The sequence below is a fragment of the Babesia bigemina genome, assembly GCF_000981445.1.
Source record: "Babesia bigemina genome assembly Bbig001, chromosome : V".
Classification (NCBI taxonomy): domain Eukaryota; phylum Apicomplexa; class Aconoidasida; order Piroplasmida; family Babesiidae; genus Babesia; species Babesia bigemina.
Genome location: NC_027220.1, coordinates 277,831 through 305,528, shown reverse-complemented (window position 1 = coordinate 305,528; position 27,698 = coordinate 277,831). Strand labels below are relative to the sequence as shown.

General features: G+C 46.6%; 13 protein-coding genes across 13 annotated transcripts; 8 read left to right on the top strand and 5 right to left on the bottom strand.

Annotated features, from left to right (window-relative positions):
• Positions 1-862: 862 nt before the first annotated feature.
• BBBOND_0405320 (-Ribosome-binding protein 1) lies at positions 863-2,439 on the top strand (the record flags this gene model as incomplete). Its single annotated transcript, XM_012914780.1, has 2 exons — positions 863-1,198; positions 1,234-2,439. The coding sequence occupies 2 exons, from the start codon at positions 863-865 to the stop codon at positions 2,437-2,439; spliced, it is 1,542 nt and encodes a 513-aa protein (XP_012770234.1).
• A 1,133-nt stretch (positions 2,440-3,572) lies between these two features.
• Positions 3,573-5,076, top strand: BBBOND_0405310 (hypothetical protein; the record flags this gene model as incomplete). Its single annotated transcript, XM_012914779.1, has 2 exons — positions 3,573-3,908; positions 3,946-5,076. 2 exons carry the CDS (start codon positions 3,573-3,575, stop codon positions 5,074-5,076), a joined length of 1,467 nt encoding a protein of 488 aa, XP_012770233.1.
• A 1,128-nt stretch (positions 5,077-6,204) lies between these two features.
• On the top strand, positions 6,205-7,775 carry BBBOND_0405300 (hypothetical protein; the record flags this gene model as incomplete). The annotated part of the gene is made up of 2 exons (XM_012914778.1): positions 6,205-6,540; positions 6,576-7,775. 2 exons carry the CDS (start codon positions 6,205-6,207, stop codon positions 7,773-7,775), a joined length of 1,536 nt encoding a protein of 511 aa, XP_012770232.1.
• A 1,236-nt stretch (positions 7,776-9,011) lies between these two features.
• Positions 9,012-10,701, bottom strand: BBBOND_0405290 (NADH dehydrogenase, putative; the record flags this gene model as incomplete). The annotated part of the gene is made up of 2 exons (XM_012914777.1): positions 9,012-10,467; positions 10,502-10,701. The coding sequence occupies 2 exons, from the start codon at positions 10,699-10,701 to the stop codon at positions 9,012-9,014; spliced, it is 1,656 nt and encodes a 551-aa protein (XP_012770231.1).
• Positions 10,702-10,845: 144 nt separating this feature from the next.
• BBBOND_0405280 (ankyrin repeat domain containing protein, putative) lies at positions 10,846-14,361 on the bottom strand (the record flags this gene model as incomplete). Its single annotated transcript, XM_012914776.1, has 1 exon — positions 10,846-14,361. One exon carries the CDS (start codon positions 14,359-14,361, stop codon positions 10,846-10,848), a length of 3,516 nt encoding a protein of 1,171 aa, XP_012770230.1.
• A 1,246-nt stretch (positions 14,362-15,607) lies between these two features.
• Positions 15,608-16,019, bottom strand: BBBOND_0405270 (hypothetical protein; the record flags this gene model as incomplete). Its single annotated transcript, XM_012914775.1, has 2 exons — positions 15,608-15,824; positions 15,946-16,019. 2 exons carry the CDS (start codon positions 16,017-16,019, stop codon positions 15,608-15,610), a joined length of 291 nt encoding a protein of 96 aa, XP_012770229.1.
• A 132-nt stretch (positions 16,020-16,151) lies between these two features.
• On the top strand, positions 16,152-19,073 carry BBBOND_0405260 (hypothetical protein; the record flags this gene model as incomplete). The annotated part of the gene is made up of 1 exon (XM_012914774.1): positions 16,152-19,073. The coding sequence occupies one exon, from the start codon at positions 16,152-16,154 to the stop codon at positions 19,071-19,073; it is 2,922 nt and encodes a 973-aa protein (XP_012770228.1).
• A 918-nt stretch (positions 19,074-19,991) lies between these two features.
• On the top strand, positions 19,992-20,210 carry BBBOND_0405250 (hypothetical protein; the record flags this gene model as incomplete). The annotated part of the gene is made up of 1 exon (XM_012914773.1): positions 19,992-20,210. The coding sequence occupies one exon, from the start codon at positions 19,992-19,994 to the stop codon at positions 20,208-20,210; it is 219 nt and encodes a 72-aa protein (XP_012770227.1).
• Positions 20,211-20,771: 561 nt separating this feature from the next.
• On the top strand, positions 20,772-21,533 carry BBBOND_0405240 (hypothetical protein; the record flags this gene model as incomplete). Its single annotated transcript, XM_012914772.1, has 1 exon — positions 20,772-21,533. The coding sequence occupies one exon, from the start codon at positions 20,772-20,774 to the stop codon at positions 21,531-21,533; it is 762 nt and encodes a 253-aa protein (XP_012770226.1).
• Positions 21,534-22,649: 1,116 nt separating this feature from the next.
• Positions 22,650-23,412, bottom strand: BBBOND_0405230 (-SUMO-conjugating enzyme UBC9; the record flags this gene model as incomplete). Its single annotated transcript, XM_012914771.1, has 3 exons — positions 22,650-22,784; positions 22,961-23,164; positions 23,263-23,412. 3 exons carry the CDS (start codon positions 23,410-23,412, stop codon positions 22,650-22,652), a joined length of 489 nt encoding a protein of 162 aa, XP_012770225.1.
• Positions 23,413-24,285: 873 nt separating this feature from the next.
• Positions 24,286-25,834, top strand: BBBOND_0405220 (hypothetical protein; the record flags this gene model as incomplete). Its single annotated transcript, XM_012914770.1, has 3 exons — positions 24,286-24,547; positions 24,584-25,698; positions 25,736-25,834. The coding sequence occupies 3 exons, from the start codon at positions 24,286-24,288 to the stop codon at positions 25,832-25,834; spliced, it is 1,476 nt and encodes a 491-aa protein (XP_012770224.1).
• Positions 25,835-25,887: 53 nt separating this feature from the next.
• Positions 25,888-26,581, bottom strand: BBBOND_0405210 (hypothetical protein; the record flags this gene model as incomplete). The annotated part of the gene is made up of 4 exons (XM_012914769.1): positions 25,888-26,122; positions 26,161-26,348; positions 26,383-26,469; positions 26,507-26,581. 4 exons carry the CDS (start codon positions 26,579-26,581, stop codon positions 25,888-25,890), a joined length of 585 nt encoding a protein of 194 aa, XP_012770223.1.
• Positions 26,582-26,919: 338 nt separating this feature from the next.
• On the top strand, positions 26,920-27,570 carry BBBOND_0405200 (putative zinc binding domain (DUF701); the record flags this gene model as incomplete). Its single annotated transcript, XM_012914768.1, has 2 exons — positions 26,920-27,047; positions 27,084-27,570. The coding sequence occupies 2 exons, from the start codon at positions 26,920-26,922 to the stop codon at positions 27,568-27,570; spliced, it is 615 nt and encodes a 204-aa protein (XP_012770222.1).
• Between the last annotated feature and the right edge of the window lie 128 nt (positions 27,571-27,698).

Sequence of the window (27,698 nt, the reverse complement as noted above, 5' to 3'; positions counted from 1 at the left end):
CGACTCATCAAAAATACTGCACCAGCTTGAAGCATGTCTGTTGGTCAAACCATATTCCCTTCATATTCTTCACTAGGTCGTTATACCTCCTCTTCCGATGTTTCTTCACCTCATCCAAGTTACGCTGACCGGTCATCTGCATGTTCACAACGATTGTCATCATTTATGCCCTTATATAGTGTCAGTAAAACGAGAATTAAAGGCGCATGAATGTCTCCAGGTCATCTATTTACCCTGCCGATGCCCATACGCACGTCACTAATCTGGCAGTTTATCACGTATGAGCTAAAACGTTATTAAAAACTGCTAGTAATCGACAGTGATCAGCTAACTACCAATCCCACCTGCACATGGAGGTGCTGAAATCGAGTTTCCCACGCTAAGGTGAGTTTAAGAATGGTGCTAATATATTAGGATGACAATTGTGTGGGTACCCTTCGTACATCAGTAGCGACGTTAAGGTCTCGAAGGCAGACAGGTAGCATTAGATCGAAGGATTTTTATAGATGTTCGATGCTACTTTTTATAAATATGTCTGATCACATTTTACTTATCCATTATCAAAACATTTTTTGCGGCAGTTGGACAACTTTTTCGCAATATGAGCAAGACCATTATTCTGGGGTAAATGAAATATGGATGAATGGCTTCGTTGTTTGAAGAACGCGTATTACTGTGCACATGTGAACTATTTTATGTCGGTTCATTCAACGGGATTTGATCGCGAGGGAATCCTATGTTGTATTGTACCATGCAATATAGACAACCTTGATGTTTCTTTTTTGATGCATCTCTGGAGATATCGCTATAATTAGATTAAACCGTCATTTGTACAAGGTAGCCGCCATTGTAGCACACAAAAATGGCTGAAGCTTCCCCTGCACAAATGACTACACCTAAGACCAAGATAGGTACGTATGGACCGTTGGCAGAAGCGCTGTATTACCTGGTCTCTTTCATTGAAGGTTACGATCAACAAGTGTTGTCCATGTGTATGAGGGCCTTCGAGTTAACGTTGGGATTTTCGCAGTCTCAGTTGTCTACTCTGGCAACCGTGTCTACTATGTCACGCATGGGTTGTTGCATAATCTGGGGGTTGCTCGCGGATAAGTATGCTTCGAAATTTGTGCTTGGTGGCGGACTGTTAGTGATGGGCATGGCTTCCATTTTCCTCAGTTCTGCATCGCACTATAAAGTGGTACGTTGTAATGTATACTGTTAATGCATCCTCAGATCCTTTTCCTGCGCTTCTTACACGGATTTGGCTTCGCTTGTGTTTATCCTGTGCAACAAAAGATCGTTTCCGATTCAACTGATTCAAAGGAAGCGGAGGAAGCAGCTAAGAAGGGTGAGGGAGCACAGAACCAGGGCAAGAAAGCGGAAGGAGCACAGAACCAGGGCAAGAAATCTGAGGGAACTCCAAATCAAAGCAAGAAGGAGGAAGTAGAAGATAAGAAAAAGGAATCAAAAGCGGCTAGCACGAAGTTCACAATTTTCCAGTCTCTAAATTGTATTGGCCGATTGATATGCGCAGTCATAACTACGATTATTGCGCGCAAAGTATTATTGGGGTATTATGGTTGGCGTACTTCTTATGTTGTATTGGGATACGTATGGATATTGTTTGGTGTTGCCATTGTATTTGGAATGAGATTGAATAAATGTGGTGGTGGAAACAGCGATACTACACAACAGAAGGAAGATTTTCTACAGCGTGTATCCAGAGCCTTTCAGGAAGTATTTACGAAACCAACGGCAGTTATATCCATATTTACACTATTCATCGCAGAAGCTCCAATGTGTGCATTTAATTACATGACCATATATCTGCAATATTTAGGTGTATCGGACACAATGGCAGGCGTTGCGATTGCTGTCACACTGATTGGAGGCGCAGCGGGAAGTGGAGCTGGGGGGAAAATTATAGAGACGATTGCCAAAAAAGAGCCAAAGTATGGCGAACTCAGTTCTGGTATCGCAGTGATGGTAGTCCGTCTTGTTGTATGTCTATTATTCTTTTTGGGGCCGGCTCCATGTGGGAAATTGCTTTGGTATCATTATGTAGAGTTGGCAACGCTGGGTGGGACATTAGTGACGGTTGGTGGCGTCGATAGGGCTATTATGAAGGATGTAATAGAAAATGACTATCAGGCAACAGCATCTGCCATCATTCGAACAATATCAGGTATTTCTAGTAGCGTAATTCTCTACCAGATTTGTGCATATTTGACCGAGAAGGTGTTCGGATACGTTCCCTCCAGAGAGTCTTTTGAAACAATGGCTACGGATATTAAGGAGAGAAATGCCGAAGCTCTCAGGAAGTCAATGATGTATATTATTCTGGCAGGCACAATTCTCAATGTTCTTTGTTATGTTGCGATGTGTTTTACGTATCCAAAACAAAGAGAGAAAATGAAGAATACGGGGGCACAACAATAACCGGTAGCAGAACTATTAGCACAAGTAAGGAAATGAGTTATCATTGCATTGTGGTTAGTAGGTTAACAAGACTCTGAGGTGCTTGTGAATTGAGTATTGCAACCCTTTCATACATCATAGGCGCTTGACGTGGTAAAATGTGAAAGCATAAGGTGACATACGGCGTCATTGCCGTATGAATGTGTTGATGTCGCTATAAGTGAATATAGCGGAACACGTACGCAGGGGTAGCTGCTTTAAGGAATTGTGCGAGTTTTTTGTGATGGATTGAATGTTATGCATTAGCCGAAACACACGAACAACAAAGTTGAAACTCAGCTGCAAACCGAGCTGCTTAACAATAAAGCGATGGAAGGCACAGGCTTTGAAGCAACGATAAAAGCTTCTATCACTACAAACATGGCTGTATAAATCGCTGATGTGGTAGCATATCTTCGAAACTGTGCATGTAAAGGCGCTTAACATCTTAAGGAACATTAGAAAGTATCTCTAGAATGACCAATGCAAGCGCATGACTTCGCAACCGTTGAATAGGGAGTCGGTAAAGTTTAAGGAAGTCGCGTTCATCACGCCATCGCTGTATCGTCTATCTCTACAAAAAACAGTTATATTAGTTGCTCATGAAGGTTTGGAAACTAAGGTTCCACCAACGAACGTGAGTTTACGAAAGGTGGTAATTTAATGAGATGACAATAAGGTGAGTGCCGTAACGTATATTAGCAGCGACGGAGGTCGTCAAGGCATACAGCCTGAGTTGGGTCCATCGGCCCATATAACCTCCACATATATTTTTAAAAATATACGTGATGTTATTTTAGTTGTTCATCATGAAAGACAGGTTTGATGTTGTACGGTCTCTTTTCTCTACATGACCGCATCTATTGTTCTGGGGTGGAATGAATTGTGGATATGACGGTACAGCAGCCGAGAGCGCTTGTATGGTCGTGCACATGAGATGAATTTTGTCTGGTTTCATATGACTTGTTTTGATCGCAATTAATGATATGATGAATTTCGTAGTATAGGATGCATAAGCGTGATGTGCCTTTTCTGATGCATATGTTACGAGCTACATGTAACCGTTCATAAAGACTTCATTTGGAATAGGTCACTATTTAAGTATTGCGGCAAAAATGACAACGTCGGTGGCAAAACCCGCAACACAAAAATCAACGAAAAAGGGTGACTACAATGTGCTGGCGAAAGCACTGTATTTTATGGTATCATTCTTTGAAGGCTACGACCAGCAAGTGTTATCCATGTGTATGAGGGCTTTCGAGTTAACATTGGGATTTTCCCAGTCTCAGTTGTCTACTTTGGCGACCGTGTCTACCATGTCCCGCATGGGTTGCTGCATAATTTGGGGGTTGCTCGCGGATGAAAATGACTCCAATCACGTACTTGGTGCTGGTTTAATATTGATGGGTATAGCATCGATTTTTTTAAGTTCCGCTTCACACTACAAAGTGGTAAGTTGCAATTGGTGGCAAGAAAATGACCGCTCAGATTCTTTTCCTGCGCTTCTTGCACGGCTTTGGATTCGCTTGCGTCTACCCGGTTCAACAAAAGATTGTTGCAGAGTCAACAGAACAAAAGGAGTCGGAGATTGAGCAAACTCAACAGCCTTCCGAGTCTCAATCTTCAACAGGAGAAACACGGAAAAGGAAAAAAAAGTCTAATAGTATATTCACGTATTTTCAAGCATTGAACTGCATTGGACGATTGCTGTGTGCGGTAATAACTACGATTATTGCACGCAAAGTTTTATTGGGATATTATGGTTGGCGCACGTCTTACGTTGTATTGGGGTACGTATGGATATTGTTTGGTATTGGTATCGAATGTGGTATGATACTACAGAAGGGTAAAAATGTACAACAATGTGATTCTCAAGATGGCAAACTTGCGCAGCGTATAGCGGATTCATTTTCGGAAGTTTTTAAAAAGAAGCCGACTGCATTGATTTCGATATTTACACTATTCATTGCGGAAGCTCCAATGTGTGCATTTAATTACATGACCATATATCTGCAATATTTGGGGGTATCCGACACAATGGCAGGCGTTGCAATTGCCGTCACACTGATCGGTGGTGCAGCGGGAAGTGGAGCGGGGGGAGAAGTTATAGAGAAAATGTCAGAAAAATATGATCATTTTGAACTCGGTTCTGGAATTGCAGTAATGGTAGTCCGACTTGTTGTATGTCTATTATTCTTTTTGGGGCCGGCTCCATGTGGGAAATTGCTTTGGTATCATTATGTAGAGTTGGCAACGCTGGGTGGGACATTAGTGACGGTTGGTGGCGTAGATAGGGCTGTTATGAAAGAGGTTATCAAAGATGAGTACCAAGGTACGGCATCTGCCATTGTTCGAACAATATCCGGCATTTCAAGTAGTGTAATTCTCTTCCAGGTGTCAGCATATTTAACAGAAAAGATTTTCGGCTACGTTCCCTCTAGGGAGTCGTTTGAAACAATGGCTACGGATATTAAGGAGAGAAATGCTGAAGCGCTGAGAAAGTCAATGATGTACATCATTTTGGCAGGCACAGTACTCAACGTTATTTGTTATGTTGCGATGTTTTTTACGTACACTAATGATAAGGAGAAGGGTAGTTCGGAAACTAAGACTGAGTAGTCGTCAATATCTTACGTTACATGAGTGTTTGATGTATAGATGCTTGTACCTGAACTAGCTTCATTATCACGTGCATTTTTAGCATTAGAGACCTTTAGTACAGCATCGTTGCTGAAAGAGGTGCAATGAATTGGTATAACTCGCCGTTCTATTTCATATCCGTACGCTTCTGTTGGTGTTTCGATTGGTAAATATCTCTGAAGCAGCTTTAAGACACCTGGTATTAATGGAGGGTACAACTTCTCTGTGTTGTTGACGCAAAAGTATCGGTTATTCTAAGTGCATCAAAAAAGAATGAAAATCAGTCGGATGTTGTGTTTAATCGCAGCAGAAGAATGAAAGGTGCAAGCTTCGTGGTAACTATAGCAGCGTATATAAGTACAATTGTGGCTGTAAAAATCACTGCTGCGTAAGCACACCTTATACAACGGCAATGTACATGTGAAGTTACTTAGCCTCCTACGTGGCATCAAATACGTCTACCAGCAATCACCAGGGGAAAAGCATGACTTCTCAACAGCTGATTACGGAATCGGTAAAGCGTGAGGCCGTTGATTTCATCACGCAAGCGCCATATCGAGCATCTCTACAAGCCTAGCTATCGTAGTTGCTCATGGATGTGTTGACACCAATCTTCCACACGCAAATGTGAGTTTAAGAAAGGCGGTAATTTAAGGGGATGAAAAGTTCGTGGGCACAGCGACGTACATCAGTAGTGACATTAAGGTCTCGAAGGCAGGCAGGAAGCGATGGATCGAACGGTTTGCGCAAATTCTGGATGATTCTTTTTAATAAATATAGTTGATCACATTTTAGTCATCCATTATGAAAACATTTTTTGCGGCAGTTGGACAACTTTTTCGCTATATCAGCAACTCCATTCTTCTGGGGTAAATGAATTATAGATGAATGTCTTAGTCGCTTATAGAACGTGTATTATTGTTCACATGTGAGCTATTTTACATAGGGTCATTCCGGGTGAATTGATCGTGAGGGATGCTATGCTATGTTGTAACATACACTATAGGTAGTGGTGATGTTCCCCTTTTATACATTTATTATGATATATCGCTATAATTAGATTATACAATCGGTTGGACAAGACTAACGACATTGTGGTACATCAAAATGGCTGAATCTCTGCCTGCAACTGCGAATCAACCTAAGACTAAAATAGGCACATATGGCCCGTTGGCAGAAGCACTGTACTATTTGGTCTCTTTCATCGAAGGCTATGACCAACAGGTGTTGTCCATGTGTATGAGGGCCTTCGAGTTAACGTTGGGATTTTCGCAGTCTCAGTTGTCTACTCTGGCAACCGTGTCTACTATGTCACGCATGGGTTGTTGCATAATCTGGGGGTTGCTCGCGGATAAGTATGCTTCGAAATTTGTGCTTGGTGGCGGACTGTTAGTGATGGGCGCGGCTTCTATTTTGCTTAGTTCTGCATCGCACTACAAAGTGGTGAGTTGTCCTTATTACTATATATCCTCCCGCAGATTGTGTTCTTGCGATTCTTGCACGGATTCGGATTCGCCTGCGTATACCCGGTGCAACAAAAGATCGTTTCCGATTCAACTGACTCGAAGGAAGCAGAAGAGCAAGCCAAACAAAGCAAGCCAAGTGCGGGTTCGCATAGCGGTAGTAGAACGCTGGGAAGCAGCCAGCAAGAGCTCGGTACTGAATCAGAGAAGTCAGATAAGAAAAAAGAATCAAAGGAAGCCAGCAAGAAGTTCACGGCTCTTCAGGCTCTAAATTGCGTTGGACGATTAATAAGCGCAGTCATAACTACGCTCATTGCACGCAAAGTATTGTTGGGATATTATGGTTGGCGTACTTCCTACGTTGTTTTGGGATACGTGTGGATACTGTTCGGTATAGCCATTTTATTTGGCTTGGTTTTAGACACATCGTGTAATAAAAACAAGGATAATACACAAAATGACAGTTTCATGGAGCGCATACCTAAGGCCTTTCAGGAAGTATTTACGAATCCAACAGCAGCGATTTCCATATTTACAATTTTCATCGCAGAAGCCCCAATGTGCGCGTTTAATTATATGACCATATATCTCCAATATTTGGGAGTGTCTGACACTATGGCAGGCGTAGCGATTGCAGTTACACTGATAGGTGGCGCAGCTGGAAGTGGAGCGGGGGGTGAAATTATAAATGCAATTACGAAGGTTAATGCTAATTATGCGGAACTTGGTTCTGGGCTTGCAGTAATGGTTGTACGACTGGTTGTGTGTCTACTATTCTTCTTAGGAAAGGCGCCAAGAGGTAAGCTGCTCTGGTATCATTATGTTGAGTTAGCAACGCTCGGAGGTACATTAGTAACAGTTGGCGGTGTAGATAGGGCTATTATGAAGGATGTAATAGATAATGACAACCAGGCTACTGCAGCTGCCATAATTAGAACAATATCCGGCATCTCAAGCAGTATAATTCTGTACCAGATTTCTGCATATTTGACCGAAAAGGTTTTCGGCTACGTTCCTTCTAGGGAATCGTTTGAAACCATGGCCACTGATATTAAGGAGAGAAATGCTGAAGCCCTGAGAAAGTCAATGATGTACATTATTTTGGCAGGCACAGTACTCAACGTTGTTTGTTATATTGCGATGTGTTTCACATATCCATTACATAGACAAAAAAAACAGACATCTGACCAAGCGCAAGCACGAATAGTGAAATGATATTGCTGTATTGCTATCGGATTCTGAATAAGCGTAGGACACACGTCTTTTGATCTCGTAAGACCATGTATATACTATCGGTCTAGAGAGGTTGGGAATTTCACTACCAAGAGCGTGTTATATTTTTTGCTGTTCCTGTGTGGATGGTTTTTAGCATGGGTCTGTGGAAACAACGGCAGAGTCAACGGCTTGTGAAAGAAATGTCATCGCAGTGGACTGTACGCAGATCATATGTTAGTCTACCGACCAGAGATAAAAGGTTCGAAACCAACAAACATATCCGCTGCCTAGCAATAAAATAGTGGAAACCGCGTTCTGTAGTACGCTATGGAGACCCTTACAATCCTGTATAGAGCGGCTCTCGCAGGGAAAACAATTACATTGAGATATTTTTCTCACGCCGCATAATTAATAAGTGAATCAAATATTCAGTAGAGACCTAAACAGGTGGTGGTAACCGTTGGAGGAATGGATCTTCAAATGGGGGTTTAATTGGATGCTTCAAGACCTGAAGGTCATAAATGCTAACCATCGCTGACATTGCCATACACAGGAATATAAAATGTACCAACTGCCTTAGATCCACTGCATGCAACCAGAGATGTGCTTATATCATGTCCACTCGCTCATCGTTTTAGGGTATCACAGCTCCTCGGTGTTCAACACAGCTAGATTGCTCAAAGCATTTCACTGGAAGAATATCTAGGATGTTATGGGTTTCCACGTTAAGTGCTGTACATTATCCATATATGGCAATACAATATTAAGTCTGAATAATAAAACTTTTATATCGCTGCCTGCAATAAACCTTACTAATACCCAAACTGGTGAAGGCAATCAGCGGGCCACGCACTAACACATAGTAATGTGTATATACTGTTAAATATTTGATTGTACATGACTGTGTAGTGCGTTAGGATCTAGTTACCGGCATGAATTCGTTAATTGTCACATGATTTGTCGTTCATGGCGATTAAGCTCCTTAACGACCTTGCACCGAATGACCGGCTTTTCGACACATAGACTGATCTGTCACAATATAGTATTAAGGAATTAGATACCACCTAACAATAAAACCAAAATGTAATTCAAGACTGATAGACCTCAATACCATTACTGGCACGCCAGGTCCTCAGATGTGAAACAGCACTATGCATAAGTATGTTAACGACCATGCCGTATTCATGTACATTGAGCAAATACGCTACACAGATGCGTTGTAAAATATGAAAAATGTTAGCGCCGATTGTTTTCCGATTGCTTGCTAATTATGTGTCTGCCGCAAATTTTCTGTATCACGGAGTCAGCTATGTATGATAACCTCATTTTGTTGCTGGAGAACATCCGTATATATACTGCCAACCACAAAATGAGTGTAGTAATACCCCCATTGAGCTGGAAATAGGGGAAATTGCCCACTACATTTCTGCCGCCGATCGATGCCAAAGAGCCCTTCCACGCCTCGTTGAAAGCATGAGAGTCGGACGCGGCGAACCCACGGTTGAAAGCTTCAGCTAAATACAAGCTTTCCTGTTTCGCATTTTGCGCAGTTGGGAAGGGAGACGCGTAGTTGTTGTCTATGTGTTCCATGATTTCTAGAAGCTTTTCCCGATCGGTTCCACTACTGCGTCTTACTCTTTTGCACAATTCTTTGAAAGCTCTCTCGCTGGTGTTCAGCTTGTTGGACGCCAACTGCGGGAATCGCTTGACCAACTCCTTTCGGGATTTAAGTAAAGCGTTTATCTCCGTACTGCCGATGCTCTGAATCACGTCGTCGATGCTGTCGGCGAGCTTGTCGGGCGTTACCTTGCAGCAATCACCGACTGCGAAAATGCTGCGATCTGCGCTGCCTCTCAGGGCAAGGTATTGGTCCACCAAAAGCGCTCGAGGGTTGTCCTGCTCTTTAAAATGTTTTTGGATCTGCACGACGACATCAGATGACTTCAAGCCGCTTGCCCAGACAACCATGCCGCACGGTAGTCGTTCAGTCTCTCCAGTGACCACATCCCTCACTGTGCAATCGTCTTTTCCGACGGCACAGACCTGCTTTCCCAACATCACGTTGACGTTATTGTTCCGCAAAACACGGTCCGTGAATCTCGAGTTCCCGGCGCCGAAAGTCGCTAGTAAACGCTGCCCGCCTTCCACTATGGTGACTTTTGCAAAGCGAGCCAGCGACGGGAATGTTCTGGCCATATACTTGTTGAATAGCACTGCTACCTCCCCCGTCATTTCAACGCCTGTCGGCCCACCTCCAACGACGATCATGTGCAGTAAGCGCCTCTTCTCCTCATCGCTCGTGTTGGGAAGAGATGCGGCTTCGAAATTGGAGACTATTTTCTGGTAGATGGATTCCGCGTGTTCCACCTCCTTCAGAAAGTAGGCATGCTCCTCCACGCCGGGGATGGAGAAAGTGTTCGATTCAGCGCCTACAGCGACAACCAGATAATCATACGGTATCGACAGTTTCCTCTCTGCGTCATGTACTGACACGCAGTCCACGTAATACTCATCCGGCCTGACATCCAAACAACGGGCATGTACGAAGTTGAAGTTGCCACGCTTGTGCTTCTGCATAAACGCCGCAAAAGGTTCCGTACACGTCACCGGCGAGATCTTACCGGCTGAAAGCTTCGGAAGGAGCGGCGTGAAGGTGAAATAGTTCCTCGGAGATACAACGGTAAGGTCAAACCTGAATGGCATAACACCGATGAGACGCTGCTTACTTCGTGAGGTCGAGATTCTTCACAAAATATAACGACGACCAGCCGGTCCCTAGGACGACCACCTGCTTCTTTTGCTCATTGTCGCTGTTGGATGAGAAGCCCCGTGACGCGGCGGCGTACGTCAACCGCCGCTTGGGGAGCACTGATTGCAGATTATGCTGCAACAAGCATCGATGAAGGCGATAAAACGACAAACTCATCGTGCTAATGCGCTATTTTATGACATGAGTTTGCCATGAGGCAGAGGCTCGCGACGGCGTACGTGTGTACGACAGCGTAGTGGGAGCGGGTACGTCGCTCGAATCTAGCACCTAAAAACGCATTCCACAAATATTGTGCATGGGTTAACTTCCATTGGCTGGAGTAGGCGGCGCGCCGTTATCCGTCCGCTGGTTTGCGGCTTCGGCGGATCCTTCCTCGGCGCGCTTCAGGAGCTGAGCTAGGAACTGCATGGCCCTCTCCGCCACAAATATTGTGTCCGTGCCCTCGTTGTACACGCTGCACGGTGTAGTGGCTGGCTGGTATGCATCAACATCAGCTTTGTGGAGTATAGGTGCGCCTTCTTGGGCGTCGAACAGGTGGCTGTTTCCTTCGGTATACTCTTCCCACTTCTGGCGCAGCAGCTGCGATGGCGTCATGTCCGACCACACGTACATCTCCTGAGGCGGCGTATGCTCTGCCAGGAATTGCGCTATCCGCGCAGCCCTCTCCAACCTTGACACCATAACGTCAAGCCTTATGTCGCCGGCCATCTTTGCCGAAGCCTCTGGTCGGTATATGCCAGACACCAAGGCGTGCCATATGGACGGGCCCCTCTTGCGCCTCCGACCTAGGCACGCAGAATTCGACGCGGCATCCATGTTTCCGTTGTTCTTTGCGTGCTGTTCCTGCAGGAGCTTCACCGTGTCCTCGTGCAGTGCGTGCACCGCAAGATGTATCGGCAGCTCCCCCGTGTTCATGGCCACGTTCTGCTTCGCGCCGAAACTGAGCAGCGTTTCGCAGACCTCAATATGCGCTCCCATGGCAGCCAGGTGCAGCGGCGTGGCGCCCTCGAGGTTCATCTGGTTAACATTACCGCTCAACCTCGCCAGATATTGCACGAGATTCCGTTTGCCTCTAGCGGCAGCGTAATGCAGTAGCGTTTGCCCCTGCAGAAAATTGTGCGTCCGGGCATCGAGGACCAGACTTTTGACCGTACACTTCGACTCCATCAGCCACCGCAGGCTGCGGAGCTGCACCGCAACGGCACCCCTATGCCGCTCGATGATTTCGTCGCATTTCTCCGCGCACTCAACTATGAGGCGGCAGATGATGATTTCGTTTTTCAACGACTGGGGGTCGCTGGCTGTGGGCATGGACACCATGGCTATCAGAGGCGTGACACCCAATTCATTTCCACCGGCTAAAGTCAACAGCAGGTTGGCGATGGTTGACTCCACACTCGAGGTGCTGCCGTTCTTGCTGATGAAATCGTACGCCTTGTCTATCCTGGTGTGGATTGACTCCGTGATCGCCTTGACCATCTCCACGCTCCCGTTGGAGGCGGCGATGCCCAGCACGCTCAGACCCGTGCCAAGGTGCATGATGCCATACGAAGCCATTGACATGAGCATTTCCAGTACCTCCTCGTTCAATATCTCGCTCTGCGCAGCCATGAACGCGATTGTAGCGACGTGGTCAGTGGTGGTCTCCGACAGGTCGCCGGCCGCAGAAAACCTGAAAACCGGCGGCAGCACGCAGTTGCCGGTGACCTGCTTAAATATTTCCATGTACTTTCCCGGCACGTGGATCACAAAATTATTGCACAGCTTGGAAACGTGGACGTTCATTTGGAATGCGATATTGCGGCACTTTTGCATGTGAATCAGTGCCTCGCGGGACTCTGCCCCCGCTATGACGGTCCAATTCCACAGCGCCGTATACGCAGCCTCCAGCGTCATCTGCTTCAGTTGAACGTCTTCCTTGCGGTTCACCCGCGCGGTCATCACGAGCTGGCCCATCAAGTCCGCCAACCTGGAATAAAGATGCGCCTTCTCGTGGCAAACCAGAGGCAGCATTTCCTCTGCCATGATCGTTGCCGCTGTAAGATGGCGCACTGCCTCCAGAGCGTTAGACCCTGCCTTGTTCATCTTAATACCCGCAAGCAGCACGTGCGCATTGTACAGTAAGTAGTGCTTGGGGTGTAGGGCCCCCGACCATCTCCACACGAAGTTATCGAGCAACTTTCTGACCACCAAGTGTTGCCCAACGACATAGAGGCGATGCGCCCTCATGATTATGCTTTCAGCCCTGTTCTCAATTTGATTGAGGTCCTCGTCGTTCGTCGCACAACGGTTGCTGCATGCCCACGAGTATTCCTTCGGGGACCGTTCGTCTGCCTGTCCGTCCACGGGGCTTTTCAGGGCATCTATATGGCAAAACCCCCTAATGCACTGCCCACACCTCACGGCAGATATATCAGGTGACTTCTTGGGGAGACAGTTTTCAACCGCCTCAGAAAGCAACAGGCCTGCCGACCAAAATTCGGAATCCTGAATGAAAAAAGGCACGTACTTGTCCATGGCGGTGCTGATAAAGAGCTTCATGCCTGGCTCCATTGTGTAGATGGAGCGTATAGACACCCGTCCCACACCGTCCAGATGCGCGACCAGAGTGGGTAGTCTGGACTGCTGGAAACACATCATGTCAGCATCGAAGACAACGCCGCCGATAATCACATTCTCATCATCGGAGTAAACATCCGGCTTCAGAGACACGCTCTTAGTCCACAAGACCACCATCATATGGACAAGTTCCCGGCGTGTCAGGTACAAGCAGAATTTCACTCCCATTTCCTTCAAAAGGAAGTCCGCGAACATCTGAAGTTTGTCTAAAATGTGTAAGTACCTTTGTTCCAACGTTGCGTAGTCCACTTTGACGTCGAGTATTTGCTGGAGCACATCACCTCGGGCATCGGTTGGCGCACCAGAAGCTGGTCGCGACGATTCGGAGTTGCGCTTGCCCGCGCATAGGCCACACCGAATGAGCGTACGTGCAGTGAGCATGACGAACGTCTCGTTCAATGCGGTAGTTGCAAACGATTTTAACTTCATCAAATGTTCACACTCAGCCGCATGTACGGCGCCGTTGTGAAGGAAACAGTCTTCGGAACAGAACACTTTTAAACATTCGAACGGCCTCAGAGGGCATGATACGAATGTCATGCTCTGGTAGTCAGGGTCGGTCACATGTCGCATCACAGAAAGGCAATGAAAGCAGCTGATGCGCCGCGCGTCGGCGTCCGTGCTTGACTGCCAGTCAGCGGTGTCGCTACACCACGGCGCCGCGGCGAAGGGCCGTTTCCTCATGAGGAGACTGCCCGGCTTCAGGTTTACTCTTGTAACCAGCGTATTTGACCTATACTCCATCGCATTTTCAGCACGCGTCACATTGGTCAACTGTTCTGTGTAACCCACTTGCGACATCCAAGTTGACCACTTTTCCTCGAGGTCCCTGACAAAGAGCAGTTCCTTGAAGGCTACCGGTATGGGCATCACCTCTGCCAACAGGTTGTGCTGAGCTACGCGTATCATATCCATAGTGGCTTCGTATTCCTTCGATTCTTTGTCTAAAAGGTAAAGGCGAGTGTGAAGTTCGGTAAGCGCCTCTCTCCACATGCGCCTCTCCATGAAACAGGAGGCGAAAACCTTGTATAATCTTTCGTCTTCAGCGGCATTTTTGAATGCTTCAGCGCGCCTCTTCTGGAGGGACTCGACGGTACATCCTCTCTCTTCGGATAGCTTGCGATCGGCGAAATCCCTGAGCACGCCTTCCACATCGACACCGGTTGGAGGGTTGCTTCCATGCTTTGCCTTCACCATTTCGTTGAAAATGCGTTTTATGCTTCACAAATCTCATGAGAGAAGGTGCAAATAGGCAGAAGTGCGGATAGAGTCGCGAGAAGGGCAGCAACAGCCGCGCCCTTTAAACCGTTACGCCCGTGACAGACGTACGGGCATTTCGCAAGTCAAAACACAACACATATCATTCGACAGCTTATTTAGTCGTATGATGCCACATAGATTGCGTTAATCGGCATCTTAATGTATTATACGACGCCATCTATACATCGCTACGTGTATGTGTGTGGGCGACTAATTCATGACCGAAACCTACACACATTCAAAGTATGTATGCGGAATCGCCAATGGCAATTACAGGGGTCACTATGTATCGTATTTATAGACCCATTAGTTGTTAGACAGTAGACAAGGTATTGACATAGAATCTCAGAAAATTTCGCCAAAACATTCATGACCATTTCATCGATTATTGTACGTCGGCACTATTTCATACGGCACGAATAATTGGTTATTGGTACAATACAAGTATGTTTTCGCTTCTTGAACGGAGGTTCATCCCAAACGGTGGAAGCGCGTTTTGTAGATGAATCAGCGCGTAACGGGTACCTGACATGAGAAGCAGCAGAATCCTGTGTTTTGAACTGCTTAATAATGGCGGAATCTCTGCACGGTTTCGTTCTAGTATGATTTCTTATGGTTTATCGCTGCCGCAATTCCTGCGAGGAGAGATGCGCATCGGATGTAACAGAGCCGCATTCAGCGGAATGTGTTATAAGACATTTTAATCGGTTGTGATTAGTTTAAACGAGTTAATCTTGCTGCTGTGGGCCGTGTTACCTGTCTACGATCCAATGTGTAACTCATCACCGTGCCTATTAGCACTGTGCTCTGTATTTCGATTATATGATATATTCCTAGTCAGTAGGTGTCCCAATTTCTTTGAATATGGCTTGTGCCATGCAGTAAATAGCTGCGATGGTAATTGTAACACAACAAAGCGTCCTCTCATTCGCAAACACTGTTATCGTCAAACATATTATTTTTGTATTTCAAGTTCTGCATCCTCCCCAAAGGATACAGCTGTCTGGTACTACCGTATGCACCGATCCACGACTTATTACATATGCGCCATGGTTGTAAGTTGCAGGTTTCTAGACGTACTATTGCCGTACGCATTGGTCGCCATACCTGTGGACATCTATCCAGTCTTCGCAGCAAGGTCATTCACATAGTCAAAATCGTCTCCGGATTCCATGTTGATCACTCAGTGCGGCACGTCGAAACATCCCTGCTCGCTGAATGCTTTGCTTTTGAGGTCCTTCACCGGGTCATCGTATTTCCCCATCACATATGACGCAGCCTTCACCAAACTGGCTTGATTAGTTATTCCGATTTCTACGAGTGCGGTCGCATTCTTCCTTCTATGTCCGAGCATGATGTTCACGTGAGCGTGCTCAGTGACTAGATCCGAGGACATACCCCTTTAGGCGCACTGATGATTCGTTAATGTTCCAAATCTGATGCAAGACATGCCATCATTCCGTGCCATCACTGAAACACTTGTAGTCGTTAGCGTATATAACCGATATTTTTTTGGCTTACGCAGTTTGAGCAGTGAAAGAAAATTCTTCGATACTACTGCCCAGCTGCGGATATGGGGTTTGGCTATCTTTCATTATCCCAACAAATTGTTCAACAGTTATTATAAGTTCCCCTTTGTTCTCACATATCTGTGAAATTGGCCTTTCACCTTTGCATTGCCCATTTAGGTTTCCCTTTATTGGTAGTATGACTCAAAATCGATAACCATGGCTAAATGTAGACTCAAGAGCATTATTTGCGCTATCAGCGCAATATGCTTCTGTCGCATCAAACCCATCGATGCATTGCATTGTGATTTCGGGGATTCAGGTGACTTTCTCAGCGAAAATGCTCTTTTCCTGTGTCGGATGGATATTACATACGCTAGCTTAGCGGATGTAATATGCCCAAATCGACTCAACGGTACGGAATATGTGTGGCATCCACAACCTACCTCGTACAAGCAAGCCCATCTCAAGACGTACCTCACTGGCAATGGCAAGTTTCGTGCTGTTCCTCTTTCGGAAGTGATACTAGCTGAGTCAAAGACTCCACTAGTATGGTTCCAACTGAGAGCATCAGAGGTGGCACTAAAAGTAAATTTTATGTCTGCCGATACGTATGCAATAACAGCACGACGTGCAATGTTCATTTGTGGCCCACGAAAATTGGTCATGAGTGACACCTTGCAACGTCAACTAGATGGCATGTATACTGCCCTCCAAATGCAACAACTTCCTTGGACACCAGCCACACCATTGACCCAGGAATTGGCTAAGATAGGAAAGCCCATCGGGGTGTTTGTCTTGCACAGAGGTGACGTACACCTACCCCTTCAAGGCTGCGGTAGCCGCCCTTCACCACTGTTCGCTGCGGATACTGAAGTTACTGTAGATCCTAACACAGGCGTACGGTCGTGCGTAGCCGATCCTACGTCAAGAGCGCCCATAGGATTTGTTTGCGAAGGTCGTATTGAACCTGAGGAATGCATGAAATCACTCCTAGACAAGAAAGGCAATATTTTAAATGCCCCTACACCATATTCTCACAGGAATTTGCATAACAGTGCTACATGGGTGATAGCGAAATACTTCTCGGAGTTAGCGTTGCCTGAATTCAGTGGAGAATGTAGATGCATTGATAACAAAACGGGAGAAGTTAAGGCGACGATGGAGATTCGTTCGAAAACAGAATACATTTGTGACATTGCTAGCATGATCGAACACAAAGATTTGCAACCTACCAGTAGCCCATGGTGTTCGGTGGTCCTTCATCCGGGAAGCACCTTGACCATAAAGTTGCCGAAAGAGCAGATATACTCGACATCAACAGGAATAGCTGCGGACGATTATCAAGACGAAAATGCTGCTGTGGATGTTGCTCAGGATCGTCTTACTGACCAGTCCTCTCCACCGCCATCAGTCTATGAATATGATGCTGAATTTCACCCGCATAACTTGGCTGTGGTGAGACAATTAGCAAGTTTCTACGACTTTAATATTTACGACGAAATCATGTACCAGGATGCGCTTGCTGGTGATGCCCTTGAACTGGATGTTTCCCAAATATCCCAGGGTGAGGTAAAACTGAAGTACCATCTAGGCAAACCTCTCACGTTAATAGGGGGGCACAACTCGTTCTTGTATCATTGGACATCAAAATCTACCAAATATGATTCGCAAGATAACATCCGCGCCACTGTAAATGTCTCCTTTGCCTTTAGTCATGAATACCGCATTATAGGGTGTAATCGAAAGGCACCAAGGGTATTTGATCGTGCCCTTAGCAGTCACTATTGCGCAAAAAAACAAATGGGAAACGGTATAGGCGATATTTACGAATGCTCATACAATCAAACCACACGCATGTTGAAGACGGGCATTTACTGCAGCCCAGACGAGGAATTGCTGCCAATGAATTGTGATTCGGTTGGATACGACCTATCTTCCAATCAGGTTATGCCATTTCCAGAAATGGTGCGCAACGTGACTCCACATTCTATTCCAGGATTACAAGTTTTCGAGATAGGGTTTGACAATATCCCACTCAGCCATGCCTGCATCTGCGTTGACAAACGTGGATACGAGACCTCCCGATTTATTTTGGGGTCCAGGCATAAACAGCATTATACCTACCTAATACACCGTAAAAATAAGTTACGGAAGTTCATCCCATCTATATCTCCGCCTAGGAATAGGGCTGAATTATTAGTTGACGGAATCGGTACATCAAAACTGCTGACTATATCCTATGAACCACAAAGGCCCATTACACTAAAAGTAGGCACAACGTTGGTCATGAGTTGCTCTCTTGATGACAAGCTTCAGCACGTTAAATATGATGGGAAGATTAAAGCTAAATGGCTGCCGCCAGAACTTGAGGAGTTCTATTATACCGTTAAGTACACAACTAACGGAACTCGACTTGTTAGAACTTCATACAAAAGGTCCATGGTCACCAGTGCTGATGGTTTTCGAGTCAGCTATGAGGATGGAGGCTGGCCCACATATCACCAAATCAACCTAGAATCGTCTAAAAGCGCCATCGTGATATCTAAAGACCCCCTATATGGGAAATTCATACCCATGGCATTCGTGTGCGGTAAAGCACCCACACTATCAGATTTGTCCATTGTCACTGACGACGGTAACACATCGGACTCATCCACACATCCCATAGGGCAGACTACGAAATGGTCTGGCATATACACGTGGCACGTCGTTGAAGTTGCTGTCGAGACCACTGACCCGTACATGCAAGGTTGCGGCGTTACCTACGAATCAGATGAGCTTTTCAAGCCCGAGACACCCAAACTCTACAACTCTACAGGAGAACGAAAGTTTGGTTGCAAGATCGATCTTCATAAGGCTAGACAAGCGGCTTTCTACTGCCCAGCACCGTACGTCCTGGACCCGCCCGGTTGCTTCAACCAGGTGTTAGTAAACGGCAGGGTAAAGAACATAAGCGACTTCACCACCGCTTTGGTAGCGTCACATTCGAACCACTTTGTCTTACTGTATTCATTCAGTAACCTTTCAGGGCTTGGGGAGGAGGTGCGCCAAACGCCACCATTGGAATGCCACTGCGTCACCACCAAGGGTGTCGTCCTGTCGACCATACAGATCGAGAACTACTACACCTATGAATGAGTACATCATTGGCGATATTTCGTCGGTAGATTGCAGTAATTAATTTGCATTCTTTACTGGTTTCTTTCATTGGTATATTCGCGTATAGGCATCGATTTCTCCTTTTGCGTCATAGTTGTGTTCGCAAGATCAAATCCATATTGCCACGTCAGTCGAATAGAGTATGCAGCGATAGTTATAGTCAAACGCGTGATGTTAAATACAACCTCAGTGCACAACCTCAAAAAATTATTGCTGCTAGTAAGGACAATATGGGCCACATATGCTAGAAATTTTGCTGACATGTTGTAACGTCGGTAATGTCCTTAACACGTTACAACGGATGACATGCAAAACGTATTAATACACTGAAGCAACACCAATAACGTTTGTAAGCAACTATGACAGTAACGTCGCACTCTAGCTCCGCTATTGGAAATGAAATCAGGAACGGCCGTTCGCTTTATTATCTTAACATCATCTTACAATAAATCGTTTCAAAACTTTATTTATGTACTGGTACTGGCGAATTAAAACTTTCTGGGCATCATGTAACCCATAAACGTGGACCACCGCTTTATAACACGATAAAAAAGGCAAATGCCACGTCATATGGCGCTACACAAAACCCGACAACGTGAACGCAGCCTACGGAACGAGTATGACAGGTTACTGAACACCCTATGACAGCTGAAAGCCCCTTAATGATTGTAACTTCACAGGTATTGGGGTGGTAGCAGCTACAACGAACGACGATGTTCCGTTGTATAACGCTGACAACTAAGTGCACGACGGTCTCACGCACGATTGTACTTATCAATGGAGGGTGCCCAAACCACGCCTGAATGGCGTTGTTGTGAGGTGAAAGTTCGGTACCGTAAATGTTAAGAGCGCAGCGATTGGGGCAACGAAGGCAGTAATACGGGGCCACCTTGACTCATGATACACCTTTCCGTTGACAACCTGCAGGTCGCAATAAAGCATTGCCAAGTTAGCAATACAGAGACACGCATGCGCCAAATTATGGGGTGCGCCTCGCAGCATAAACTAGGTACCATGGGGTTGGTATCCGGCTCCAGGCCGCGGTTGCCGCACCCCGTCGGTGCCCGGATTGCTGCCTCCCGAGCGTTGACGGACAGCCGCAGCAATACGGCTTAAGGCTTTATGGCATTACTATCTTATCTTAACCCGGGACGGCGTCCATTATGCCACCCGATTGTTATCCCCAATGAACTACTGCAATACGTCACATAAGTGATTGAGTTGGTAGCGAAGCAACGCGCTGTAAATGGTTGTGCTGCTGGGCTCCAGAAATTCCTACGACCCAATAGTGAAGACGGTACAGCATGTACTGTGTAATGTGATGCTCGCAACGCATTCTAAAGCCACAAAAGTTGTACCGCTCAACTGTACAAATGTACAATGATGCAATGTGTGCCTTGTTGACTGAATCGTGGATACGACAATGACATGCGCTTTGGATACTGCATGCCAGATTTTTGGTATGAACCTGGCTGCGGCTGGATACCCAGGCGTCCGTTTTATCCACACGCGCCTTGCAGACAGCGTCGTAAATAGCACTTAGCAGCGTCTACATTGTATGTAAGCAGCCCTAGTGCACTTCGTAAAGTAGATACGCAGCTGATTGCGTACCCGCCCGTAATAGACACGAGATTCTTAGCTGTACAGCGGCAGCCTAACGTGAGAAATCGATCCAAAATGACGTTCCACTCGTTGACTACAACTCCGCGCAACGTCAAAGATGCCATTGACTGGTTGGTGGCCCTGAAGGGCACTAATGCTTTTGGCAATTTGAAGGCCTTTGGTGCTGCAATCCACAAGGTGCTTTCAGAGCACCCTGTTGGTTTCAAGGTGTACCCATCTATCGAGGATGGCAAAATTTTTACTAAGAGGTTCCTGGAGCAGGAGGCGCTTAAGGACCAACCGTTCATCCAAGAACTGCTAGAACGTTACAACAAACCTTTGGATAAGCAACCCTCTACGTTTTCTAAATTGTTTGGCCTTGTCAAGGAATGCGATTTCCAAAACGTTGTTCAGGCCAGGCACACCAGTCCTGCAGACATCACAACGGACGTGCGCAAGCTTGTGGATGGATGTGAGAACTTCTTGAAGAAAGTCCAACACAGTGACAAGTACAGGTCTACTTACAGTCCAAAGGCGACATGGGATTCGTCATGCGCGAGCTACCCGGAAGGTTGCGCAAAGGTTTTCGTGGGCATTGCCCCGATGCTCTACGCAGGTCTACGTGCCCTGAAAGAGTCTGGTGCGGATGCAGCCAGCAAGGGACCGAAATCTAAGGCTGCGGCGCACTTGGAAGAGGTGATGAGCGCCATGGGCTACGAAGAGAGTAGACTCCGCCCTAAACTTGGCGCTTCTGATATAGTCACTGCCTTGAGGGGTATTAATGGACACGCATTGGACGCCATCTACGACTTCGCTGGATTTTGGGCTTTCTACTGAGTTGGGATAGCAGATTAGTACTAAAAAGAGCTCAACAGAACACATTCTGCGCCTGCGGTCACGTAGAGAGGTATACAAACCCTATTGAGACAATAATAGTCTATCGATGCGGATATCGCGTGTTTAATCAGTATAATTTTCATTCACTTTACTGACTCCTTGTAGGGTCAATCACAGGTATCGACGTATCTTTAATCGCGCCCAAGCAATCTGCTGGGGTCGTGTTGAAACAGGCTACGTTCTAACCATACTGTACGAGAGACATGGCACCTGTGAATGAATTAATTACGATGCATACTTCTTAAATCTTTTAGGCAGTTGAGCGGTCATCACTGCCTTGGAGAAGTTCATCGTCGTACGGTTACCGAAATATTGAAAACCTGAACAGTTGAGGGCCTACAAACGCGTAAGCATCCCCACTTGACTATATGACGTATGGTAGTGACGTTTCTGAACGGACATTCAGTTCCTTATCCCGATGGGCACGGATTATATGGTTTTACTTAAGTTAGTCTAATGTTTATGCGTCCGATGAGTCGTTTACATGCCACGCGGTAGTACACTTCTTCATGAGTGACACCAAAACGTATATCAACCGCGGGGTTCTTGCCACGGATCCAACATCACGTTGCATTCGCTACTGTGAGCCTCGAACGTAAGAAAAATACGCCCATGCCACTCTTAGCACATTACCACTTGAAGCCACGCTAATGATAGACTGCTAGGTGTTGGTTGTTAAGCGGGCCATGGAATGATGACTTTATATTCGTAGACCTTTTTATCTTCATGCGATCCGTTGGTTTGATCATTTAGACATTCAAAAGACCACGACTGTTAAATTTAAGCAGTTTTCTACAAACACACGTAGCTACTTCAAGGATTCGAAACCTATCACCTCATAATCCCCTTCTACATCTACTAACCTGGCAGTACTCTTAGACTGCCTGTGTCAATTTATCAACGTAATGTGAAAGTTCAATCATTAGCGTACGAAAAACGCATGAACACAACAACAACGCTATCTGAACACGGAATAACAACATTGATTGTACTGACCATTAATTGTTGAATGCCAGAGTTTAGCACGTTAGCGTTAAGGTGTAGACTGAGGAGAGGTCAGTTGAAATCAGTGGGCCGGTTTTCCAGTGCCTGCTTGCGCACTCTGGCGTTATACTGCTCTCGATTGTTGACAAAGAGCATGTAAGGGTCAGCTTGAGCTGGAGACAGCGGATTTGGATTGTCCAGGAGATCCTGCACGCTTGTAAACGCATATAAGCGATGCAAGATGGATTTAAAGGAATGCGTACATGTAATACATCATAAAAAGGGAACCGAGTCTTGACTTCATCGGAGCCGGCAGTTCCCGTAAAATGGCCATCGTCACGTCACGAATACGGGCATGACCGGTACGCAAACGGCTCAATTACCTGTATGCCGAGTAGAATCTGTTTGATGGTGATTGACGGCTTCCAATCCTTGTCCTCGTTCAGAATGGAGAGGCACACCGTGCCCGAGGGATAGACGTTGGGGTGGAAGAGCACCGGGGTAAATTTGCACTTGGGCGGTTTGCTGGGATAGTCGTCCGTGAATTCCATTGTAAGGGTGTACTCCCCGCCCTCCCAAATCGTCCCCTGCGAAGCTTGAATATTACGTCGAGATAACGGAGGCAATGGAAAATGAAGTGCTGTGGTTAGACAACACGTTCACCAAGCACAATCACAATCCTGACCTTTTTGCCGGGTATCTTACATATCCAATTCATGATATCCAGCCCGCTTCCGTCCGGCAGCGGCGAGTACTTGGCCGAGAATCCAATCGGGTGGTCCCGCCTCCAGTCGGCCCGTTCCTGGGCGAGGCGCTTCCTTGCTATGGTAGTCATGTGGCGAAGTCATGCTACGGGCCGCCCTGTGCGCGACAATCGCCTTACAGCTGGTTGAGCTACCACTGCCTTGATGACGTAAAATGTGGAATGTGGTATTTCGCCCGTTAATAACGGAAGCGGTGGTCCTGCGGCATCACATCAAGGCGAGCACCTTAAGCATGCCATCCGCATTTCTAACGGAAAATAGCTCAGTGAGTACCGCTATTTCTAATAATGTGATCTGTATAAATATATATATCTGTAACCGGTTCACTAATGACCACGCCGTGTTAGCGCTGCGCCCTCGGCGATTTAGCGACCATATGAAATATAGAAGTTACACATGCGGCGTTGTTGACACTGCATTCCGGTGTATGCATCGACATGATATCGCCATTGATGCCGGCAGGAAGACGACGGCGAAAATGTGTAAAGTGCTTCTGCTCTTATTCGGCTGACCCGGGCCTCCAGCGGGTCCACTGACTCCATCAACACAAACGTCACACGCCACAGCAAGTTACTATGCATGTGCATTGTAATTCATTCAGACATTGAGCGACCGGTGAACTCATGTGTATAGACATACAACGACGCAGCCATATAATGGGTAAGAGTCACGTTTAAACCCCATTAATTTCGAATAACATACACATATAGCATTTAAATGATCGAAACACTAGTATTGCCCGCAAAACGTGCACGCCCACAGCAGTTGTGGGCTTACACATGGCTCCCCGGACGCGCTTATGCCCCATACGATGTGCCAGAATGGTTATCTTCAGTAGCTGAAACATTTGCTGCCTAGCAGCTTACCATAGCGATATTTTTACAGTAGTATTAGAAATTATATGAGGGTACTGAATCCCTCGAATCACCCATTCTACGAACAGAATGGCGTCGACATTAAACAACGAAGGGGGCAGCGGGAGGAAATGCCGTTTTGCAACGGTTGACCCAGCTGATATGCCGGCACCACACATCAACCCTTTCTTCCGGTTGTTCATATACATTTACTATATTCTTAGTTCTGGTTGCATTTACTGGGGATGGAATGGCATCCAAGAGATTCTCTACAAGGCTGGTGCTTTTGAGGAGTTATGCAACGGTAGCACGGAAGTAACCCAAAAGGTTCTGTACAATGCACAATACATTGGTATGTTACTTTATATTGTGCACTAACTTTTTTCAGACTGCCCAGCCAGGGCTGGTGGGATAAACAACCTGTACACGCTGGCTTATTCCACCCACTTCATCTGCTCTTTCTTCAGCGGATGGCTGTTGGATCGTTTTGGACCTCGTATTTGTTTCTTAGTGGGCCACTTTTTCTCCGCGGCGGCATGGCTCCTCATTTTCTGTTTTCCGACCAACGGCCGTTTGTTGCAGGTCGCCTTCGTGCTCGTTGGCCTGTTCTGTGAAGCTTGCTACATTCCCATGTTATCGGTGAGCAAGTACTTCCCGAATGGCTCTTCCACTGTGATTGCAATCATGGGATCGTGCCGTTCGCTTTCATACTTCGTGCCGACGTTGTTAGCTTGGATATACCACTTGGGCAATGTCGAAAAGAAGATGTTGTTTGCCATAGGTATCGGTTATCTCCTGGTCGCGAATGTGCTATGTTTCGTTTCTGGGTTATTTGTTATCCCGAAAGTGATTCCTGTTGCCCCCTCTGAAAAGAATGCACGGACCGAAACGGGGTCCACTCCTGCATGCGAAGTTGTAACGGATTCAGCAGTTGCAGAATCCGAGGACAAGAAAAGTTTGTCCGTCATGGATCGCATTAAAAACGGGCTTAAGAGTCCGTTCCTGTTGGAGTTTGTCATTTTGGGATTCTCAGTGTGTTTCTTCATGCCGTCCATTGAATTCATCAACAAATCTCAAGGTAATCTATTGGTGGCGTCCGGACACGGTGGTGACGCTACCGGAATTTTCAAGTATATTAATATAGCCACATTCGTGCCTGCACCCTTCTTGGGCGCCGTAATGGACAAAGTCGGCCCGGCTATTGTGATGAACTTCTTGCACTCGTGCACTGTACTTTATTACGCCTGTGCGGCGTTTGACATTTACGCAATGAAGATTGCTGCCTGCTGCTGCTATCTGCTGGCAGGTTCATTATGTGTATCGACAGTGTATTGTTACGTCAACACAAGATTCCCGTCGCAATACTTCGGTACATTGGTGACCATAATTTTTGGCGTCGCTGGTCTAGTCTCACTGATTAACATACCGCTTTACAACTGGGGGTTGACTCTGAAGGCGGAGATACCTGAGCAAAGCTTCCGCCCCCTGGCGTATGTCTTTATGGTAGGTTACCTCAGTAATAGTTACACAAGGTTCGCAGGGATACATGGGACTTGCCTGCACGCTGAGTGCGACTTTAGTTTACATTTCTGTCATCCATCCGAAAAGGATGGCCGCAATGTCTATGGCTGCGGAGTAGACATGAAACACTTGTTGGAACACGCCATTACGGACTCAGTTGCCATTTTTAAATTACACTTGTAGCCCGTAAAAGTTTGCGATGTTGCGGGTGTTCGCTGGTGTTATGAGTGCGTTGCTGTCTCCGTGCATGACCACGTTGTGTAGTTTCCGCTCGCTGAGTGTGAGTCCCATGAGGAAGGTGTCGTCGCACGTTTCGCTGCGGCGCAGCAGGTACGCCCTGCGCTTGCACTCCGCCTCCTTTAGTACGTTGCGCAGGTTGTCAACGGGCCACTCGCTCTCGGGCAGCCTGCACAAGGCTTATCGGTGGGGAGGTCGGTAACTCACAGGTCGCAGAGCTCGTATCCAAGTTGGAAGTACAGCGGGGAGAGGTTGCCCACTGCGGTGGCCGTGGCTTCGGCTAGCAGCGCTCCGGCGTCCTTGTAGTAGGCAGGGAAGCTGATTTTGCAGAGCCCAGCTCGGTAGAGATGCTTCGCGTAAAAGAAGCGTAATTCCAACTCATCATCCGGCAGCAGCTGCAAGTGACGAAACCACAGTAGAACAACGTACCTCGTCGTCGGCTCGCGATTCTTCCTGCGCCTTGGGACATAAGAAGGCCATTCCTGGCAATGGACAAGTTGCTCTACATGGCACCTTCTACACAGATTTTAGGATTGCTGCAACCACCGCCTACCACAAAATCCACGTGCCTGCAACGGTCACGATTATTTGCGATAAGTTCCTCAACATGTTGCTGCAGCGTTGCCATCGGCATCAATGTTAGCGGTGAAACACCCGTCGTACAGTACGCGTGAGTTCCACTGCCGTCGCTTACTTATACGGTATATACCTACCACTGCACGCTATATAATCTAACAGAGGATTTAATATTTAATAAGAATGACCCATTTGTGTCAGAGTTTGGGTACTGTGAGCCACTTGACAGTTATGCATTCCTCCAGTGAGGCGTGTCTTCCGAATTCGTGACGGCCGACTGCTTCAGCCACCGCCTGACACAAGATCATATTAATTATTGTGTACATATGACATTTTTGTTTAATACAGTCAAGCTTTGATGCTTGACCACCTGCAATTTTTTTAGGCAAGATGGCGAAACGGAAGACAAAGAAGGTTCAGTTGAGCCGGGCACAATTAATGCAAAAGCGTCGTGGCAAACTCGACAAAGAATTCTTGTGCTATTACTGCCAGCATGAGAAATCTGTTGCGATAAAGATGTAGGTATCACATGTTCTTAATGTCAACCTTTCCAGCGATAACCAGTCCGGTGTCGGCTTCTTAAGTTGCCGGATCTGCGGCGTCAAGTTTTCAACTCGCGTCACGGTGCTAGATGAGGCCGTGGATGTGTACGCTCTGTGGATGGACTCTTGTCGCGAGGGTCAACGTAGCGACACACTTCCACCGAAGAAAAACTCGGTGGACACACCGAGCACACAAGGAACAATACAAGGTAAAACTGTCGCGACTAAAGCACAGGCGGAGAATGAAGCGCCCCGCGCCGACATAAGCACCCCGGCGGCGGACGACGCGACACCGGAGGATGCAGTTAAGCGCTCAAGAGAAGAAGACAGCACAACCAAGTCGTTTTCAATCGATCCGGAGCTGGCATCGGCTGCATTTTCGGCCATAGGTGGTGGGAAACGCAGCAAAAGGATCATCGACGCTGTCGAAGAGACACCGGATGAGACTGAGTATGCAGTGGGCACACTTACAGGCGATAACCTGTTTGAAGATGATTAGAAATCATTTTAGCTAACGCGAAGTATTCTATAATTTTCTAGGTTTTGTCTACTCATAAGGTAGGTCGCGGTGACACACGTTCGCTACGCAGGTGGCCAGCCTGCGCCCCAGCGCATGGATTTATTGGC